This window comes from Microcaecilia unicolor, chromosome 2, assembly GCF_901765095.1.
Source record: "Microcaecilia unicolor chromosome 2, aMicUni1.1, whole genome shotgun sequence".
NCBI lineage: Eukaryota > Metazoa > Chordata > Amphibia > Gymnophiona > Siphonopidae > Microcaecilia > Microcaecilia unicolor.
The window spans coordinates 154,146,493-154,169,457 of NC_044032.1; the positions used below are offsets into that span (position 1 = coordinate 154,146,493).

The 22,965-nt window shown below is 42.8% G+C and overlaps 1 protein-coding gene across 1 annotated transcript in view; it reads left to right on the forward strand.

Annotated features, from left to right (window-relative positions):
* The window catches only part of RGMB (repulsive guidance molecule BMP co-receptor b), a 30,922-nt gene extending 10,263 nt beyond the window's left edge, over nt 1-20,659 (forward strand). The window contains exon 3 of the mRNA XM_030191947.1: nt 18,044-20,659. Coding sequence (XP_030047807.1) covers nt 18,044-18,715 — 672 coding nt within the window. The 3' untranslated portion in view covers nt 18,716-20,659. The remainder of the gene's footprint in view (nt 1-18,043) is intronic.
* The last annotated feature ends 2,306 nt before the right edge of the window (nt 20,660-22,965 follow it).

Here is a 22,965-nt window from a genome sequence, read left to right on the forward strand (position 1 = left end):
ACTGCCCATAACACACATACTAGGATTTACATCTCGCCTTTTTGGTTTATTTTACCGGATGAATCGCTTGCATGTCTGGTACAGTAGAATATCTTGTTTTTGAAACCACATCTGATCTGAAGCAAGCTTTTTACCCTAATTTCTTCAAAGGGGAAACCTATTATCAAAAGATGGGTTGTCCTATATTCCATTGGCTAGAATAATCTCCCATTATGTAGAACTCCATTAAGAACATACAGTATATGCTCCCCCCAACCATCCAAAACATTTTTTTTTTACAGAGGTCTAATTTATTTTCTTAAGATTACTGGTTAGGTCTGTCTCGTCCCCCGTCCCTTCCTTTGTGGTGGTGACCACTGCCATTAACTCTTCATATGAACATAATGGCAAAAAGTCTGTGCTTTCTAGCAGCCTCTTGCTCATCTCCACCTTTGGGGGATACTGAAATCTTTTTGCTCCCATATGTTGCATTGCCGAGCAAAAGCTGCTGCACAGGCTGCATTTTCTTGCAGCTGTGTCCATGCTCTGTTTCAGACTTATTCGGTAGCTTGTGTCCTCAGAGAAAATGAAATGCTACTGTGATCATATGCTTTTGTTACTGTTTTTCATTAAATGGCCTGATTTCTGAGTATAAAAATGTGTTCTAAAACACAATCTAAAATCAAGGTTTTATTCTGTTTTAAAATATATTAAGGACTTGGTGGGCATCACATTTCATGACTTCGCTGTAGTTTGTTTTTTCTGTGTTAGGTGGAGCTCTCCGTGGAATGTAATGAGTAGTTTGTAGTAATTGGACTCTTCGCATATCCTCCAGTTGATGTTCACGAATCAAGGCCACAAAGTTGCTAGCATAACAGAGTTCCTTTTCTGGCCCTTGATAATGGAGGGCCCCAGCACTAGATGTCCAATTCGTATGGCTCTTGGCAGAAACGCTTTAGTAGTTAAGGCCCAGGGTGCCAATTTCAGTTATATTTGGGAGCAAAAACTGGAATGACTTTACCTGATAAAATCAACTCTAAACCCACCACACATATTCAGGGAGGCTATATGACTTCCATATGTGGTAGTTCCTTTTATACGGAAACGGATCTTAATATGTAATGGGAAAGGAACTAATGGACTAGATAATGTTGAACATATCACTACAGATGACTTCTTGTCATTGTACGTTTGTTTTGGTCATTGATCAATTTTTGATTTGATTATTGCTTTGTTATTAAAGGAGGATGTATGCGGTTGTGAAGTCTATCAATAAGGTTTCCTACTTTTGCCCCTATGCATGAAACTGCCATAGTACAATACGTAGCCTCGGTGAAGTGTAATACTAAACACTAGGCACCTGGTGCAATATATCATGAGATGACCTTACAGATGGATGCCTGTGTGTTAGCAACAAAGATGTTTCCATAATAACTGGGAAATGTATTGTAGAACATTCAAGTTCACTTGTGGTGCCTGATACTTTTCTTCAGTCTTAAAACTGTTATCAGTGACACCTTCTACTTTAAGAACAAAAGATTTCCACAATCAATAGGCATGAGAAGTAATTGCATACAATGGAAGCAATAAATGCAGATCAAGTCCATGCATAATCATTGTGGATATCCTGTAAACCTGACTGTCCTACTTGGTTGATTCACAGTTCTAGCTGGATCCAGTAATGCAGTGTTTCCTAAGTTGGTCCTGGAGTACCCTCTTGCCAGTCAGGTTTTCAGGATATCTGAAATGAATATGCATGAAAGAGGTTTGCATATAATGGGCAGTGTATGCAAACCAAGTTCATGCATATTCATTGTGGGTATCCTGAAAACCTGACTGGCAAGAGGGTACTCCAGGACCAACTTGAGAAATACTGCAGTAGTACAAGCCGCCTCAACCCAGTCCTCGGCACACTAAGTCCCATTGGGATGTCCACAATGAATATGCACGATAGGAAGTGTATAATCTCATGCATATTCATTGTGGGTATCCTGAAAACCTAATGGGACTTGGTGTGCCTTGAGGACTGGGTTGAGAAGCCCATGCAGTAATGTGCTGAAGGGGTGCTTCTGGGTGCCCCTCTTTAAAATTTTTTTTATGATAAGGCCTGCGTTAAATAGGGATATTCCATATAAGAACTGGCGCACATCACTGGCCTGGTTACTGGTACAGGCAATGTTTCAGTGTAATGCAGGGATTCTCAGCCTAGTCCTTGGGACACACCTAGCCAGTCAGGTTTTCAAGATTCCCACAATGAATATGCATCAGAAATTTCCATGCACTTTACTGTATGCAAATCTGTTATGCATATTCATTATGGGTATCATGAAACCCAGCCAGGCAGGTTTTCATGATAGCTATAATTAATTTGCATGAGATCTGCATACAGTGGAGGCAGTGTATGCATATTCATTGTGGGAATCTTGAAAACTTGGCTGGCTAGGTGTGTCCCAAGGACTGGGTTGAGAACCTCTGATATAATGGAATAGGCAGGAAGTAAGAATTAAAAGGCAAATAACAGCTTAGAACAATGCTTCTCAGCCCGGTCTTTGAGGCACACCTATTCCTATCAGGTTTTCAGGATATCCACAGGAAATACCTGAGAGAGATTTGCATGCCAAGGAGGCAGTGCATGCAAATGTCTCTCGTGCATATTCACTGTGGATTGCCTGAAAACCTGATGGGACTAGACGTGTCCCAAGGGGGGCTGGGTTGAGAAGCACTGGCTTAAAAGGAACCAAATTCTAGTTACTAGGCTAAACCAAAGCCATTACCTGCTGCTTGCTTATGGTGTTCTTTGAGGAATGATGATAAGTTTTGTGGTGGAAGCATTGGCATAAATGCAGTCATTGGGCATGGGCAACGATAAGACTAAAATGACACATTAATACAGAGCTTTTAATGTGTTTTCTAAAGAAGTTCTATTTTGTTTCTTTTCAGCTTCTAGTCTGCTGCATCTGTGGTTCTGAATATAGTTCTTCCTTGTCACCTGCAGCAGATGAATCCAGGAACTGGTGGGTTAAGTCTGTCTACCAGCAGGTGGAGATAGATAAACAAACTGAAGGCAGTGATGCCAGACGGCCAGCCCCTTTCTCAGTTAGTATGTCTGTATCTCCAACAGGTGGTGGACGGCTTTTCTCCAGCTTCTGGATCCAAGGCTTCTAAGGGTGCTCCTGGGCCGGTGGCCAGTTTGAGCTGGGGGTGGCGGACTGAAGGTGTCCCCTTTGGGAGCATACCCAGGTTCTGGGCCCCTGCTTCACCTCAAATTCCCTCTGAACAGGCTTTTGCTGTTATTTTCCTTCCCTATATGTTTCTGCCTCCTCACTTTAAAAAAAAAAAAAAGAAACAGAGGGGAGTTGTGTTTTCGTGAGAGCAGAGTGGGCCAGAATTATTTCAGATCAGTGGGTCCTCGAATTAGTGCGGGAAGGCTACAAGCTAGAATTCATCTCTCCCGTCACAGACTTTTTTCTGGAGTCCCGCTGTATATCGCGGGCCAAGAGGACAGCTGTTCTGCAATGTTTGCGAGACCTTCTGCGTATAGGGATTGTAGTGCCTGACCCTCCTCTTGAGTGGCGCATAAGCCGGTACTCCATCTTCTTTGTTGTTCCAAAGAAAGGCGGGGCTTTTCGACCTACTCTCGATCTCGGGAAAGTAAACCAGTTTTTACGAATTCGACACTTCCACATGGAGACGTTGAGAGCAGTTATTGCTGCTGTTCAACCAGGTGAGTTTTTGACGGCTCTCGATTTGCGAGAAGCTCACCTGCACATTCCCAGTTGGCAGCCTCATCAGCGATTTCTCAGATATGCGATGCTGGGTCAGCACTTCCAGTTTCAGGCCCTTCCTTTCAGAATGGCCACTGCCCCACACACCTCCAAGGTCATAGTGTTGGTGGCGGCATTTTTGTGGAAGGAGGGGATTTGGGTGCATCCCTATCTCGACAACTGGCTAATTCGGGCGACTACAGCGGAAGAGAGTCGAGTGGTCACTGACCGGGTGGTTGAAGTCCTGCAATCCTTAGGTTGGGTGGTCAATATGGACAAGAGTCATCTGGTTCCTACTCGGAGCCTGGAGTACCTCGGAGTGCGATTCGATACGAAGCTGGGGAAGGTGTTGCTCCCCGAGGGTCGGAGGACCAAGTTACTTTCCCCAAGTCTGGACCTTGTTGAATCATTGCTCTCCTCGAGTGTGGTACTGTGTTCAGCTCCTCGGTTCCATGACAGCGACTTTAGAGGTCATTCCATGGGCGAGGGCTCACATGTGGCCTCTTCAGATCTTCCTTTTGAGCAAATGGTCACCGACACCGATGGATTATCAGCGGCACCTTCCTTGGTCGAGCCGAGCCAAGGACAGTCTTGTGTGGTGGCTCCGGCCGGCCGATTTACAGAAGGGCGTTCTTCTGGTTTCTCCCAATTGGGTGATGGTTGTGACGGATGCCAGTCTTGCAGGTTGGGGGGGGGGGCATTGTCTGCATCGGGTAGCCCAGGGATCTTGGACCCCACTCAAAGCGACTTGGCCAATAAATTGCCTGGAGTTGCGAGCAGTCGTGAATGCGCTGCACAGTTTTCAAGACCACCTGCAAAGTCGGGCATTTCGTTTGTTCTCGGACAACACCACGACGGTGGCCTACATCAATCAGCAGGGAGGCACTCAGTCTTCCCCTGGCAGAGGAAGCGTCTCGTGTTCTGGTGTGGGCGGAAGCGCATGGTCTGTGTCTGTCGGCAGTGTACATTGCGGGTCAGGACAATGTTCAAGCGGATTTTCTCAGCCGGACTCTTTTGGACGCAACGGAGTGGACGCTGTCGGACTCGGCGTTTCGGCTGATCTGTCAGCGTTGGGGAATGTCACTGATGGATCTCATGGCCACGGCTTGCAATGCCAAAGTTTTCCAGTTCTTCAGTCTTAAAAGACAGCCCGGAACCGCAGGATTAGACACTCTTCTCCAGCCCTGGCTGGAACAGAAACTGCTGTATGTTTTTCCTCCGTGGCCTCTGATAGGGAGGATTCTATTCCACATAGGGCGGCATCTGGGGCCGGTCATTCTAGTGGCTCCGGATTGGCCCCGGCATCCATGGTATGCGGACCTCGTTTCGGGTGCTCTCAGAACCGCCGTTGCGACAGCCGATGACTCCGGATATTCTGCATCAAGGACCAGTCCAGATGGAAAATTCCTCCTGCTTTGGTCTTATGGCCTGGCTATTGAGAGGCAGCAACTGAGGAAGAAGGGATTTTCAGGACCAGTCATTGCCACTCTTGGGGGCACAGAAGCAGTTCACTTCGACAGCATATGCGCGGGTGTGGAAAGCTTTCTCGGCATGGTGTGGTCTGCGTGCTGAGTCGCCTTTTTGGGTGTCCATTCCGGTTATTTTGGAGTTCCTTCAGGATGGTCTTCAAAAGGGATTGGCATATAATTCCCTTTGAGTTCAGGTGGCCGCGCTAGCCTGTTTTCGAGGGAAACTGGATGGTTCCTCATTGGCAGCTCACACAGATGTGGTTCGTTTCCTATGCAGGGCTCTTAGTCTCCGACCTCCTGTGCAACAGCCGTGCCCATCGTGGCATTTGAATTTAGTACTTTGAGCCCTGCAGGCCCCACCTTTGAGCAAGGCCTCTGAGAAGGATCTTACACTTAAGACGGTGTTTTTGGTGGCCATAACTTCGGCTTGAAGGATTTCGGAGATTCAAGCTTTGTCTTGCCAAGATCTTTTTTTGCAGTTTTCTGAAGCAGGGGTGTCTATTCGAACAGTGCTGTCACTTATGCCAAAAGTGGTTTCGGCTTTTCATGTCAATCAGGCTATTTATCTTCCTTCCTTTCGAAGAGAGGATTATCCGGAAGAGTTTGCGTTACTTCGTTTCTTGGACGTGCGGAGAGCCTTGTTTAGGTACCTGCAGGTTTCTAACGAATTTTGTCGCTTGGATCATCTTTGTGCTCTTTGCTGGCTCGAGGAGAGGTAAGGTGGCTTCTAAGGCTTCCATTGCTCGATGGATTAAGGAGGCCATTGGGGCAGCGTATGTGTTACACGGCCAGTCGCCTCCAGTGGCCCCAAAGGCCCATTCTACTCGAGCACAGGCGGCTTTTTGGGCGGAGGCATCTGCCTTATGTCTAGAAGAGATTTGTCGGGTGGCTACTTGGGCGTCCTGTCATATTTTTGCGAAGCTTTACAGATTAGGCGTGTCTGCTTAGGAAGATGCAAGGTTTGGGGTGGGAGTGTTGGCGTGGGGCGCATGGGCTTCCCACCCTACTTAGGGATTGCTTTGGTACATCCCACCAGTTCCTGGATTCATCTGCTGCAGGTGACAAGGAAGGTAAAATTATGTCTTACCTGATAATTTTCTTTCCTTTAACCGCAACAGATGAATCCAGGATCCTTCCCTAGCTCAGCTGACTGTTTTCATTTTCCATGAGGAGTAGATGGTTTTCCTACCAGGTTCTTTTTTGCAGAGTTCAGACAGATATAGGGACATGGAAGGGATTCCTGTTAGTGGAACAAATGGAAGTTGATTTAAGTTTGTTGTTTGGTTCTCTGTTTTTAATGGTGAGGATATTTTTATTTTTTTAAATGTTTTTACCAATTTAATCAAGTATACAATTAACTATAAACATGAAAGATTGTTTTGGTTTTTTTTCTCTTGAATTGTTTTTTTAATTTTGTATTTTCCAATCTCATTTAATCTACAATATACTGGAGACAAGAAAGGAAAAATCAAACTTTGAAAGAAATAACAAATCATTAAAGGAGCAGCAATAAACTATAATAAGCTACAGCCAGACGCGTAATTCCCCAGTCTTTACTTCTGCTTCAGGGCCAACTACAACTCCAATTCTTTCCTGGCCACAATAAATTCAATCAGCTGTTAAGGTTTAAAAAAAAAAAAAAAGAAATGTTTTTGCTTTGATAAGAAATATAACAGTTCACAGGAAATTTCAAAATAAATACAGCTCTCAAAGCCAGGACCTTTGGCTGAAGGACCAAGAACTCTTTCCTGCACTTTTTTGTATTTGTACCCCAAGAACTGTTCCTTAACCTATTAGTGCCCAGCGTTCCCATATGGGATTTTATTATGGGAACATTGGGCACTAATGGGTTAATATGACAGAAATATAATTTCAAAACATAATCTCTAACATGTTCAAAGCAAAAGTCACAAGTAGAGTTGCTGTAGGTGTTACAACCTTCAGTGAACTCTCCAAAAATGCTGTTCATTGTAGCTCAATTGGAGGGATCCCCCTTTGTTCCAAATGGAGTTGAATTTCCAGGTTTTCCCCCAAGAGGGTGGAGTATTCTCTACAGGGAAGCTACGCACTATTTCATCAGGAGATACAATTGGAGACCTAGAGAAATTAAAAAATCTCAAGGTTGTTCGTTTTTTTCCCCCCCATACTTTCCATCTTCCGAGCTTCAACTGGGACAGTTTTTTTTCAATTCATTTATCTGTTCAGCTTGTTCTCCGATTGCTCCCAATTAGAAGCTAACAAAGCTGTGTGACCTTCCACCTTGGTAACAATAGTCTCAAAATCCGTTGTCAATTCTTTAAATGCCATTTTAAGGCTGGGGTCCGTGGCCCTAATTGCTTGTCAAAAGGAATCCAAACTTACTATGGCCAGTTGATCAATATCCACCGACGGAGATCTATTACCTCCAGAAGGTTCCTCTTCTGCTCACAGTTTGCAGCAGTGATCTTCTTGCAGCCGAGCATGTCCCCAAAGGTTCCTGCTCAGCTGCCCCTCCGCTAGCATGACTCTCACTGACTTTGTGGAAGTGAGACGCCACACTAACTTCTGCTGTGGAGGAGTTGGCCTCAGATCTGGGCTCAGTGAAACCTGATCTGCGCTGAGGTCTGCCAATACACTAAATCCTCCCAAGGTAGGTTATACAGCTTCAGCCTGACGCACCAAAACACCCTCAATCGTGTACTGTTTAGGACGCCTCAGAACGCCGGAGGGTGAGCTTTCTGAGCACCTTTCTTCTTTCCCATATTGGCAAAAAGACATCTGGGACTTCAGCTTGGTAGTGTCTGGAGAGCACTCTCGTAGGGGAGAGCAGTGTGTCAAACATCTGCTCCGGATGCCATCTTGTCTCCCCCCCCCCCCCCCCCCAACGATTGATTTGATTGTCTTTTTCTAAAGACCTTCGGTCTGTCCCAGTTTATATAAGGTGTGTTTGTGTGCATAGGTGCAGGCATGGTAAGCAGTGCACAACTTTTCAGGGGTACAAAAATATAACTATCAAAATTTAGCCAAGAGTTCTAGGAATAGAATCTCAAATCCATTTTGAGTAATGTGGCTGGTACTGTTGTTTTTTCTCAGACCTCCAGACAGTGATGCTTTTTACTGTGTTGCAATGGTGGTCGACCGGACATCTTGTCAATATACGCTTTCTGTGAGGATTTCCTGCACACAGATTTCATCACAACACCGTTTGTGTTCTGCTGTTCTTGTCTGGGAGGCACAATTTACAGTTGGTGTCTTTGTTCAATATAGGATTAGTTTTAGGCAGGGAAGACCACAGGGAGAAGAAATTAAAAATAAATGAGCAGATCCAAAGTGGCTTGTTTCGGTGTGGGGGGGGGGGGGGGGGGAGGTAGGTTTAACAGAGGTATTGATGTCTTTAAATGCATTCCAATACCATCCATCAATAATAAATAGTGTGGCAGAGAGCAAATGTGCCAAATTGAGTTGTTGCAGCATATGGATTAGTTCATGCAGTAGTAATGGTGTCAGCCATGCTACTTCCCCCCCCCCCCCCCCCCCCCCCCCCCCCCCCCCCCACACACACACACACACAGAGGTGTATGGAATATCACATGAATGAGAAGCAAGAACCTGCTGTAGAACCAAGACCTTGATTTTTGTGTTTGTATTGTTTTCTTTGGTGGAGGTGGTATCCCCCCCCCCCCCCCCCCCCCCCCCCAAAAAAAAAAAAAAGCCTTTTTTTTTGTGGACAGAATGTTACCAGCAGCTGCTAACAGATAAGCTTGAAACAAGTTTTGGTTATTTTCAGAAATCGCTACTATGCAGGTTGACAGCAGTCAGTAATTGTATGACTTTTACTGATTGAAAAACAAAAAGCCTGCTGGTTAAGTTCAGTATTTATTTATTGCGTTTGTATCCCACATTTGCCCACCTATTTGCAGGCTCAATGTTATGCAGCACAACTTGTAGCTTTTCTTCACTATTGTCTTCCTTCTTGTCACCCTCTCATTCAGGCATGAATCTTGAATGGTCAGAATTTTCCCTTCTCTCTAGTTATTTTAAAGTAAACTTTGACTTCAATAGTGATCTTTCCTCAGCAATTTTCTTGACCCCATGGTTACCGGCTTTGGAAGGATAACTTAATTCAGACAGTGGCTTGGTGGTGCCAAACAGTGTCCACCTGACATTGCTACCTAGGAATATTCCAACTCGCTGGTATTTGCTTAAATCCTCTTAATCTGTACTTTTAGAATAACTTTATCCTTCTGGCAGCTTTGTGTTTGGGTATGTTTTACACCAGGAGTTCTCATCCCAGTTCTCAGGACACACTTTAGCCAGGATATCCCCAATGAATAATTTCCACGTGCTACCTTTTATTGCAGCCAGATCTTGTGCATGTTCATTATGGGTGTCCTTGGAAACCTGACTGGCTAAGGGCTCCTTTTACTAAGCGACGGTAAGGCCAACGTGGGCTTACTGCTCGCTATACAGGAAGTACCACCGGGCTACAGCAGCAGCCCGGCAGTGCTTCCCAACCCTAATGTACTTTTGTAGCACTGGAGTGTACATAGCGGTAATTGGGCAGTGCCGCAATGTGCCTGGTTACCGCCGGCTTAACAAGGGAGCCCTTACCACCACCTCAATGGGTGGCGGTAAGGGCTCCTCCCCCCCCCCCCCCCCCCCCCCCCCCCCCCGAAATGGCCACACGGCAAGTGCTTTACTTGCCACACGGCTATTTCCTGCAAGAAGGTGAGACTTCCCTTTTATCAGCTGCAGTAAAAGGTGGCCTCGGCGCACATGTAATACACATCCTGACACCTGTCCCCCTTTTGTCGCAGCTTGGTAAAAGGGGCCCTAAGTGTGTTCTGAGGACTCTGAGACCCACTGTTTTAGGCCCTTGCTTCAGATTCAGCAAAAACACTTAATACACCTTGTTGAAGAATAAAGCTAAGGTCCAACTGCATTGATTGGACTCAAGGTGGGCTCAGTTGGGCCTTAAGACAATTTTTGGAAATGGAGCTAATTTGTGTTTGCTATAACAAGGAGCGTGAATGTAAGAGTAGCCATACTGGGAATCTAGCCCAGTATCCTGTTTTCCAAAGAGTAGCCAAGCCAGGTGACAAGTACCTGGCAGAAACCCAAATCGTGGCAACACTCCATACTACAAATCAAGGGCAAGCAGTTGCTTCCCATGTCTGTCTCAATAGCAGACTATGGACTTTTCCTCCAGGAATTGTCCAAACCTTTTTTTAAACCCAGATACAGTAACCGCTGGTACCACATTCTCCAGCAAAGAGTTCCAGAGCTTAACTATTCGTTGAGTGAAAAAATATTTCCTTCTATTTGTTTTTATAGTATTTCCAAGTAACTTCTTCGAGTGCCCCCTAGTCTTTGTACTTTCTACTCAGGATTTTGAACACCTCAATCATATCTCCTCATTCATCTCTTTTCCAAGCTGAAGAGCCTTAACCTCTTTAGCCTTTCCTTATACGAGAGGAGTTCCGTCCCCTTTATCATTTTGGTTGCTCTTTTTTTTGAACCTTTTCTAATTCCGCTTTTTTTTTTTTTTTTTTGAGATATGGAGACCAGAACTGAACACAATTCTCAAGGTGTGGACCCACCATGGAGCGATACAAAGGCATCATAATATTTTCGATCTTATTCACCATCCCTTTCCTAATAATTCCTAGCTTCCTGTTTGCATTTTTTAGCAGCCACCGCATACTGAGCAGAAGATTTCAGCGTATTATCTACAACGACACCCAGATCTTTTTCTTGAGTGCTACCCCCAAGGTGGACCCTAGCATCAGGTAACTATGATTCGGATTATTCTTTCCGATGTGCATCACCTTGCATTTGTCCACATTAAATTTCATCTGCCATTTGGATGCCCAGTCTTCCAATTTCCTAAGGTCTTCCTGCAATTTTTCACAGTCCGCATGTGTTTTAACAACCTTGAATAGTTTTGTATCATCTGCGTGTTAGCACTGGTCCCAGTACAGATCTGCAGCACTCCACTATTCACTCTCCTCCATTGAGAGAAATGACCATTTAACCCTATCCTCTGTTTTCTATCCAATAATCAATTCCTAATCCACACCAGAACCTTGCCTCCTATCCCATGACACTTTAATTTTCTCTGGAGCTTCTCATGAGGAACTTTATCAAAATCTTTCTGAAAATCTAGCTACGCTACATCAACCGGCTCACATTTAATCATATGTTTACTCACGCCTTCAAAGAAATGAAGCAAATTGGTGAGGCAAGAGTTCCCTCGGCTGAACCCATGCTGACTCTGTCTCATTAAACCATGTTTGTCTATATGTTGTTTAATTTTATTCTTTATAATAGTTTCTACTATTTTACCCGGCACCGACATCAGACTTACTGGTCTATAATTTCCTGGATCACCCCTAGAACCCTTTCTAAAAATCGGCATCGCATTGGCCATCCTCCAGTCTTCAGGTACTATGGATGATTTTAACGACAGGTTACATATTACAAACAGCCAGGTCAGGGGCAACATAGAAGGTTTTGAGGAGAGGATTTCTTCTCGGGTTTTTCACATTGAACAGCTAGTGAAAGAAGGCTCTTGCAAGCTTTAAAGACAGATGAGAAGGAACAAATGTGCGCGTCAGGGCTAAAATGAAAGTAAAAGCACACATCCTTACCTATTCTGGGTCTGAATATGGGCCCTGAAAAAAATTCCATGTGCTAGTAATATTTGTGAAGCTCAGATGCTGAAGAAAAAGCGATGTTGTGTGCTGTGCACATGCCCAGACAACAATGGACGTGCCAAGAGCTGTGCTTACTGCAAAACTTGTGTGCGCATGTATTGGGCATGTTCTTACCCCCCCCCCCCCCCCCCACTTCCTGTTTAATAGCACAATTTAACTGTGCATAAAACTTAAATATAATTTGCTTCGAACATCACTGAACCAATCTTTTTCATTACTGTTGTGTTATGGGCTCATCTGTGTGCGGCTTTAAGCATTGGCCCCAGAACTTGGTCAACCTAGTGCTAGTAATTATATTTCTGACTTGAGAGCTTTTAACTGTTGTGCGTATACAGTAGATGTCCGGAAATCCAGATCAGCCGAGAATCTGGACCATTGCAACTTTTGTGCCGACTGTTATGCTGACATACCCCAGAATCTAGACTCCCTGGCCCTGCCCATGGCTCCCCCAGTATACAAACCTTTTAAGAAGTCTTCGCAGCAGCCTACGACTTCTTAAAAGGTTTAAGAGGAAGATAGACGCTGCCTGAGAATCCAAAAAGCCAGACTGACCTGATCCCCGAGCAGTCCAGATTTTTGGACTTCTAGGTCCTGATTTTATTAGCTCACCTACAGGATGTTTAAGATGATGACGGCATTGTTACTGGCCAGCCGTTTGTGTTATAAAGGTGAGATTCCCATTTTATGCCTACCTTGACCAGTCTTCATTACAAAGCTGAATAAAATCAGCTTTTTTTAAATTGTCTCATAAATTTCTAATGTTAACTAAATAGTGAAGCAAAACATTAAGCACGTGAGCCCTGGTGAAGGCTTAAATTTAAGATTTATGGAGTTTGTACCAAATCAGTTTTTCTTTTGAAGACGGTGTTTGCTCTCATTAGCATACTATTGATGGTTGTAAGAGATAATGGTAGTTTTATACGAAAAGGCCTGTCATTCTGTTAACTTATTACATGCCTGTACTGTGAAGGTCAGACTAGCTCAGGTAGGCAGGCTGCTTGCCTGGAAGCTTGCTGGAGTAGGAATGTAAATCATTATCCTGACATTGTTATGAAAGTGTTGCAATCACAAATTCATTGCTGCACTTAACTCCTCTTGGACAGCATCTTGAACTTCTGATTACCTGTTATTTTTCAGTATGTTTGAGCGAGGTGGGGGGGGGCAGGAGAGGGGAAGCAAACTGCAGGTAAGCTGAAATAGGTGCACTACCCATTCAGGAAGCTTTTTGTTTATAGTGTTGGGTTGTAAGCCAGAACTAAATTGCAGTAATCTTGTAAGCTGTTACTATAGTAGTAAACGTAGACAGTGCTCTGGTGCGTCCGATTCTTCATATTGGGTTACATAGTAACATAGTAGATGACGGCAGAAAAAGACCTGCACAGTCCATCCAATCTGCCCAACAAGATATACTCACATGTGCTACTTTTTTTGTCTTTGATTTTAAATTGAGTAAGGGATATAAACCTGGAATGGAAAGATGAGCCTTACAGAAAGTGCATGGTACTTCCCCCCCCCCCCCCCCTTTTCCCCTTTCTTTGAAATGTAAGGGGTTCACTTCACCCTCATGTTTGTGTGACCTTGCCTCTGAGGATCCATAGGTTGAGTGAGGGGTAGATTAGCGAGTCTGGGACTTGCCCATTAATGATTATAAATGTATGCAGTTAATACATACGAACTATGCTTAGGTTAAGAGCCCAGGTAACTACATCTTTTTTGTGTGTGGTTTGGGTCTTGTGGCAGAGATGACGACAACCTCTTCTTTAGGGATCTTGTGTCAATCTAAGGAAATAGGCGCTAGGCTCCCAGTTAAACTGCCCACAGAGTGCAGTTTAATTGGGAGCCTAGACTCTATTTCCTTAGATTGACACAAGAGAAGATAGTTCTTTTCTTCATATATAGACTGCCCAAAGAATCTGAATGTTATTCTTTTGGCACTGGTGAGACAAGACAGATTTTTTTTTTCCTTATGTTGTCTGTTTTTAGCATTTGATATGCCAACAGCTGCCAGCGTAGGATGAACTTAACTCTCAACTTTTGTTTGGTTTTAACGTCCATGCTCAAGTATAACCAAGTGGAACCGTGGGAAAATTCAGGTTGGATGGTGACAGATGAAGTGAAAGGGGAATGGGTAGATGCAAAGAAGTGTAGCTTGGCTAGTAGTCTGTTCACAGTGAATTGTGGCATTGCAAAATATTTTATTTGATGAGTAGATATTTTATTTTTAGTTATTTTCCCAAGAGTTCTTTTTCTATTAAACAGCAAATCTTGATAGTGGCTCTCCTGATTTTATAACACAATTTTTTTTTCTTGGTGACAGAAAAATGTGCCGCTTTTTTTTCCCCCTCATGATTCAGAGGTTTCAGTGAAAGGCTTCCTGATTTTTAATAGCTGAAATAAGTTGGGTGTTTTGAAGGTTTGAGAAGGTCCTCCTCCATGCTATGTTGTTCTGGTTCATATCTTTAATTTTAAAATTAGTTGCACAGATTAGAGCACCAGTTTGCTGCTGCTGCTCCTCCTCTTTTATTGATAACATGGTTTGCTGAAAATCTTGAAGGGCACTACAGGAAGTAGTTGATAGCCATGAACCAGTTGGTTTCCATACTTTGCCTATTTTTACCTGTACGTGTAGATTCTACTTGCTCGCTGGTCTCTTTAGCCCTCCCTGTGTCATTCCTGCCTCTTTGCCATATATGCTTGAATTTTTCAACAATTTAACTCTTGTAACAGCCATTGGAGTTAGAGGTGTGTTTCAGGTGTTCAGCCTGTCTCTGGGGAGGTGGGGTGGCTCTTGTATTCCTTTAAACTACTTTCTAATATGACAAGTTTCTCATTTTGTGGAAAATGGTTTCTCATTTTGTGGAAAATGCCACCTTCTTGATATGACTATCATGTCTCCCTTTCTCTGTGTTCTTATATACTGCTTTAATTTTCCTGTGAATGCTTTTAATACATGCACTGTATTTTTAGCGTACTGATTTATTCTGATCTAGACACTTGAGGCTCTCTCTCCTCCCCTCTTTAGTCCCCAGAAATGGCTATTTCCAAAGCACTGTTGGCATGCTTTCGCAAGGCCATGTGAGGGGAATCTGGCACTTGTTCTGTGGAGTGGTAGCACTTAATGTCTGTTTTTCAAAAATACATTTAACTTAGCAAGTTTAGAATATTGATGGAATATAACTTTTGAGCATGTCAAGTATTTTTGTATAACAGAAGTGGGTAAATTGTAAAGCCCTAGGGCCATTTCCAGCCCATGGAGCTCTGGCCATTTAACTTGTTTGTATGCGTAGTTTTCATTTTTATTAGAGTGCTGACTGGAGAATGGTGCAGGGGCAAAGTTTGTATCCGTCCTATCCCTTGTGAGCTCTGTCTGATCCCATCCGCAGAAGCCTCAAACAGTTATGATTTTATATTTAAATCATTTTATTAAAGTATTAAAAAAAACAATATTCTGTACAACTGTCATCTTATAAATCACAACTAGTACAGAACAAGGATAAAAAAAACCAAACCCTGTCTTCCCACCCCCCTAAAAATATTTCTACTACTACTGGGAAAACTGAATAAGCCAAATTACTACGGAATGCTATATAGAAAATTTATGCTAATAAAATACCTTGATCACTCACATAGAGAACACAAATACCAAATACATAATAGCTGACCAAAAATGATACGTATATTAAATCTAAACCCCAAGAAGCCACAGCAAAGTAATAGAAAGATGCATCTACTATACCGGACAAAATATCACATATGCCAGGGATGGTGTTAGGGGAGTGCAACTCTGATAACTGCCCTCTGGTCACAGAGCCCTAAACCTGCTGGAAGCTGAAGAAGGCATGACCTGGTAATGGGCTTTGGGATCCACTCCCAAATTCTGTCCTGGGCTCTAGCCATATCGAACTCCAGCTCTGGTAGGAAACATGTTTCAAGTCTGACACATTCTAATCTCAAAATAGAAGAAAAAATTCTACCTTTTTGTCTGGTCATTCTATTTTTCAAATCATGTTGATCCCAGGCTTGGGTTTCTGTTTCCTTCTGTATTCTCAACTCTCTCGCCAGAGTCTCCTGCCCATTTGACATTTCCTTTCTCTATGCTCACCATTTGTCTTCCATCTCTGTTTACTTCTCTTTCTCCATGCCCAGCACTCCCCAATGTCTGGCAGTGCCCTCTCTGTATCCATATACAATCCGAATGCAGCATCTCGCCCGCCCTCCCTTCCCTCCAGCACTGTGAAGGTCACCCACGGGCCTGATCTGGGGCTTTCCCTCCTCTAGTGGGAGCCGAGGGGGGAAGGTCCCAGAGCAGGCCTGTGGGGGATGACCTTCGCAGCTCAAAAAAGGAAGAGAGGTTGCAAAAAGGTAGAAAGATGGGGGGGGGGGGTGGAGGGGATGCTATAATTGCAGGGGGGGGGGGAGTTAACCTAAGGAGCAAAGCTATTTATTGCTTGTGTGGAGCAGTGTAAAGTTTTTCTCCCGCATCTGTGGTAAAATTTTTTTTGTACTGTGGGTTCCCTTCTCCGTGTCATTCTGTAATGGTGACAATGTCACTCTAAAGCAGGGGTTCGCAACCCAGTCCTCAGGACACACCTAACCAGTCAGGTTTTCAGTGAATATGCATGAGAGATTTGTGTGCCTTATCTCCATTGTATGGAAATGTATCTTATGCATATTCATTGTGGATATCCTGAAAACCTGAATGGCTAGGTGTGTCCCAAGGACTGGGTTGAGAGCACCTGCTCTAAGGCAGTGGTTCTCAACCAGTGTGTCAGGACACACTGCTGTCACCAAAACTTTGACAGACAGAATGTTTGTGCTTTTCTTAACTGTGTGCAGCAGGTCAGGGAGAGCTGAGATCCAGGAAGTCAGGTACCTGAAATCTCCATTACTAGTCTCTACTTCTGTCACCAGCCCCACTGGGAAAAAGTTACAGACTTCTGGCCCACCCCTCTCCTCCATCTCGACGTCATACAGACACTAGCATCTGTATTTCCCTCATAACTTTGTTAGCAACAATAAAATGATATAGAAGGTTTTTTCTTTGTTTAGGTGCAAATTGTCTCACACATGAACACTGTCAGACCATCCCAGGGCATGCAGGCCTTTGTGTCTTTCTTTACCAGTGTTGGCTTGGAGCAGGGACAACTTCAGAAAGAAAGCATCTTTTGTTCTCCAAAAACCATAAGCCTAGAATAGACTTCCTGAGCCGGTATGTCAAGCTCCATCTCTGGCTGTCTTCAAATCTAGTCTAAAAGCCCACCTTTTTGATGCTGCTTTTAACTCCTAGGGCAAGATGCACTAAAGACTCGTTAAAGCCCTTTCCTTACCGATTCCCTTAGCGAATCGGTAAGGAACGGGCATGCATCAAGGAAAAGGAATGCAAATGAGCTGCTCGTTGTAGCTCACTTGCATTCTCTATTCCGTCGTTAAAACAGTTGGCCAGTCGGCCAGTGGAGCATGCACAGAGCAGCCAAGTGTTATGCTGGCTGCTCTGCGCATGCCAAATACGCCTTCCTGTGCCACCCGAAGATGCCGCGCTGCTCACCCCCTCCGATGCGGCTCGACTGAGGACAGTGCAGTTGAGGACGCCCATCCAAAAAAAACGTCCATTTTGGCCGTCATTCCCCCCTGCAATAATAAAAACGTCTTTTTTGGCAGTGCTTCACTCAGCTGAGAGACCTGGAAGTCTCTGAGCCAATCACAGCGCGTTTAGTAGGGGAGGGAGGTTTGGGAATAATCTACGGGCATTTTCACGTAGTCCCAGGGAAGATCCTTTTGCTCACGTGTCCATAACTGGTCCAACACCACAATACCTTGATTAAGAAAGAACCCTCCTTTTTAATGTTGCTTCAGACTAAGCCCCCCATCTTGCCCATGGTATATTATTAAAAATGAAATTCACCAGTTGGCAATTAACATATGCCTGGGTGTGTAAATATAAGCATTTGTGTACAACTTGACTTGTTTTGGGGAGGGGTGGTGGTGAAAGAGGGAGGTTGTAAGCTGTATCTTTCCAGTAACTGATGCTACATCTAGTGTGTCAATGGATTTATTTGCCATGGCTTTATTACTGACTTACTAAGAGGTTTTTCTGCTTCTCTAACAATATTTTTTCTTTTCCTGTGCCCCTTTACAGGTAACTATTATCTTTAAATCTTACCAAGGTTGTACAGACCAAAAGGTGTATCAGGCAGTGACAGATGACTTACCAGCTGCCTTTGTAGATGGCACGACTAGTGGAGGCGACGGTGATGCCAAGAGCTTGCGCATTGTGGAGAGAGCTGGTGGCAAACACGTGGAGATGCATGCCAAATACATTGGGACCACTGTCTATGTGCGCCAGCTTGGTCACTACCTGACACTGGCCATTCGCATGCCAGAGGAGTTGGCCATGGCTTACGAAGAAAGCCAGGATCTGCAGTTGTGTGTGAATGGCTGCCCTTTAAGCGAGCGCATTGACAATGCAGGTCACCTTCCTGTGCCCGTGATGGGGTACGTAGCCCCCCACCCTGCTTTCACTCCGAGCTGGCCTGCATTCACAAAGGAAGCTGCAACCACCAAATGTCTGGAGAAGATGCCGGTGAAAGACCTGTACTTCCACTCCTGTGTGTTTGACCTCCTCACCACCGGGGATGTAAATTTTACCATAGCGGCTCATCGTGCCTTGGAGGATTTGGAGGCGCTTCACCCCAAAAAAGAGCGATGGCGTATTTTCCCTAGCAGTGGGAATGACGCCATTTGCAAGAGTGGCACATTGCCTGCCATAAGTCTCGGACTTGTTTGCTTCATCCTTGTTGCATTTTTGTAGGGTTTTTGTGTCTATAAGCAAAATTTTAAAATATATATATTGTGATAATATATTGAGTAAAGATAAGAGTATATATGTATATACCATGTATAGGAAGGGATGTTTGTCCCTGGACACTCATGAGATTTGTGTATATATCGTGTAAATCATTTCATGTATGTTGGATGTAGTAGTCTTTTTGATTGTAGCAGATATAATTTTGCATTTTGTGAAATGTTTGTCCCTTCCTTGGGACCTGTTAGAAAGCACTTTATTTTTTTATGTATTATTTGTGTGCATAATTGGGTAATGTATGATGTATGCATACTCAATGCACAGTGATCTCTATTTCTTTCACACACTTGAATTTAAGAAAAAATGCTTACAGTAAAAATTCTGTCCACAGCAAAGACAGATGTTCTCCCATTTGCTTATATATATATATTTTAAATCCTACTGTTCTTTCAGATCTCTGAACTTTCCCTCCTTTTACCCCAAGTATCTTTTTAGCAATGTAACCTTATAAGATGCTGCTACTAGCCAAAAGAGAGATGGAAAGTATGGAGCTTTAGCCTTCATAGCTGCATTTCTTGATCCTCCTCTCACCAAATGTGACAGCTAATAAGAAAAGTGCTGTTTTGGGGTTTGTTTTTCTTTTTTTCTGATTGGGGATAGGACAAGACCATTTTTGGAAACTTAAAAAAAAACCCCACCATCCATTGTATTACCTCCCAGGTTTTAGGGTTTTCTTTTTAATTGTATATTGGGGTGTTTAATTCAATTAGCTGCCTAAAAGAAGCACTTATTTTTCTTTGGAACCAGGTTTTAGTGCTGTGGGGTTCTTTTTTTAGAGAGCTAATGGGGTGTTTTTTGGATTTTCTTTCTTGAAAGCAGAAGAGAAGTCAGTCTGCTGTAGGATTCCTATTCATTGTATTGCAGAGTAGCTGTGATCTGTTATTCTACACCTGATGTGTCTGGTAAATGGGTAACGTACACAGTTACATTTCTTGATGTTGGTTCACAATGTAGTGCTTGGTTATAGGTGGTAAATATTACCTATTTTGGATTTTTAACCTGCCTTTCTCAAGGTGGCTTACAGTTGTTTTTAGAATTCAACTACATTTTCCTACTCAAGACCCTATACTATAATTGTACCTCGTGTTTTGGGAGGGTGGGGGTTATTTTTGAATAAAGGATGCAGCATAATCTTTTGATGGAAAACCTGTTAACATAGATAAGAGACAGCAATTATGTATAATGTACACACACACACTAGTTGTCATCTGTTGAGAATTCAAGGAAGAATATTTGCCCTTGGCTTGATCAGAGGAATCTCAGATCCACACCCCTTCACCTGATCAGCCTTAGCCAGGCATGCTTCCACTTCTCATTCCTGATTGTCAAGCTCCAGGTATGGCTTTCTTTTTTTTTTTTTTTTTCTTAGAGCTCTGTAACTTTGCAACGAGTGTTCGATGTACAGCATGCTGTGGCCTCTTAATGGCTAGAGCACTGTAGCACAGCCAACATGTTCCCTAACTAATGCCAGTTGAAAGTGTCTCTATATATTACATATTTACATATACATTTGTGGGCAAAAGTTTGCAACTTTGCAGTTATATTGGGCTTCGTTTCCTATTCTCTGTTAAGCTATGGTTGGGCAGTAATCATCATTATTTTATAAACTAACTACTTGTTTTTCCATTTTGGCAGCTGCAGCCATCTTGATTATTTATTGTCACTTTAAAATAGCTCATTTGGCATTTATGGTATATGTTGTCATTTTTATGGAACACAAATACATAAGCATTGCTATACAGGGTCAGACAGAAGGTCCATCAAGTCAAATATTCTGTTTCTAATAGGGGAATTCCCAAAAAAGTAAATCGATTACTGCTTAATCCTGTAAAAAGAAACCGAGTTTTTCCTCAAGTCCTCATAGTTTATAAACTTTTCTTCCAGGAACTTGTCCAAACTGTTTTAAAACCCTGCTGTACTTTCTTTGGCAACAAATTCCAAAGCTTAAGTACAAGCTGAGGGAAGAAGTATTTTCTCCATTGTTTTAAATGTACCTCATTGCCTTCCCCCAGGTCCTTGTATTTTCAGAAAGAGAAGTGATTCTTATCTACCTTTTGCACTCCACTCATTTATTTTACAGATCTCTATCTCCCCTCAGCCATCTTTCTAAGCCAAAGAGCCCTACTATCTTTACCCTTTCTGCAAAGGGGAGTTGTTGCATTGGGGTTTTTTTTCATCCTTTTTTGTACCTAATTCAGCTTTTTTTTTTCCTTTTCAAATGCAGTGACCAGACGTGTACAGAATATTAGAGGTGTGGTTGCACTACAGAGTGATTATAGAGGCTTAATGATAGAGAATAAAACAGTGACCATTTGTTTTCTTGGCCACTGCTACATACTGAGCAGGGGATTTCAACATGATGTTGTTGACAATGCCCTGGTGGTGACTCCCTAATGTGGAATCCTGCATAATGTATTTATAGTCAGGGTTGCTTTTCCCTACATGCATCACTTTGCACTTGTTCACATCTGTTACTTCCAGTCTTCTAAGTTCTACTTGCAATTTCTTGCAATCCTTTTGTGATTTAACTACTTTGAATAACTCTGTCATCAGAAAACTGATCACCTTGTTCTTCCTGTTTCCAGGTCATTCTAAATATGTTAAACAGCAGAGGTGCCAGTACAGATCCCTGGGGAACCCCAGTATTCTCCATTGAGAATATTGACCATTTAGCCCTGCTGTGTTTTCTCCATCCACAATAGGATATTGTCTCCTATCTCTTTACTTGTTAATTTCCTCATGAGCTGTTTATGAGGTGCTTTGGCAAATGCTTTCTGAAAATCCAAATACACTATATCAGTTATTCTCATCTTTTTCACACTTCAAAAAAATGTAGCAGATTGGTGACACAAGACTTTCTTGGTTAAATCCATGTTGTCTTTCTCCCATTAAACTATGCCTATGTACATATACATAATTGTATAATTGTTTTCTATATAATATTTCCAACATTTTTCTGAGCACTGATGACACTGGTCTAATATTCCTGGATCACCTCTGGAACCCTTTTTAAAAACTGGTGTTATGTTGGCCATCCTCCAGTCTTTGGGTATAATGCTTGATATAATTTTTTTCAAAGGTAATAATAGAGCCATAATTTCATTTTTCAGTTGCTGATACTTAGGGGTGCATACATCTAGTCCAGGTGCTTTGCTGCTCTTTAAAGTTTATCAGTTTGCCTTATTATGTCTTCAGATTAATAGAGATTTTAGTTCTTCTGACTCATCAGCAGATTGTGGAATACCTCAAGGATCGCCATTATCACCAACCCTTTTCAACCTAATGATGACTCCACTAGCCAAGGCCTTATCCATCCAGGGCCTCAACCCCTTCATCTATGCTGACAATGTTACAATATTCATCTCCTTCAAACATGATTTGTCAGAAATCACCAATGAAATTAACCTTGGCTTGCATACCATGAATTCATGGGCAAATGCATTCCAGCTCAAACTAAATGCAAAAAAACCACACTGCCTCATCCTCTCATCCCGCTACAACTTAAATATTCCCTCGAACCTAATCACCCCAGACTATACTCTTCCTATTAAAGATAATTTGAAAATCCTTGGTGTTACTATTGACAAGAACCTTACATTTGAGAGCCAAGTTAACTTTACAATCAAGAAAATGTTCCACTCAATGTGGAAACTTAAAAGAGTGAAACTGTTCTTCCCAAGGGCAATAGTTGTAATTGCCTCATTCATCTGATTTTTTTTTTTTTTAAACTATGCTGGCTGTCATTTGGCCTTCCTCCTTTATTTAACACATAGAATATATCTGGTCTGGGTTTCTAAAATGGTGTTTTTGAACAATGTCTGTCTGAGTTGGTTTTAATCTTTTTACAGCTGTAGCTTTTTTAGCTTTTTTTTTTTTTTTTACCATTTTCCTCATTTTTATCCTAGTCTACTTTCTGAAAGTTAAATGCTTACATAGGTGTCCTATATGTTTTCACTCCAGTTTTACATTTGATCAGGTTGTGATCACAGTTTCCAAGTGGCCTAAATACTGTTACCTCATGCACCAAATCCTGTGTTCCACTAAGGATTAGATCTAGAATTGCTCCTCTATAAATCAGTCAATTTATTATTTTTCTGACTGTAATCTGCTGTCTTTTCTTTTGTGAAAAGAAGTGTCATGCTGTGAAAGAATCAAAGTAGTCACAACTGTGAGTGACAAAAGGTTTTTATGGATAA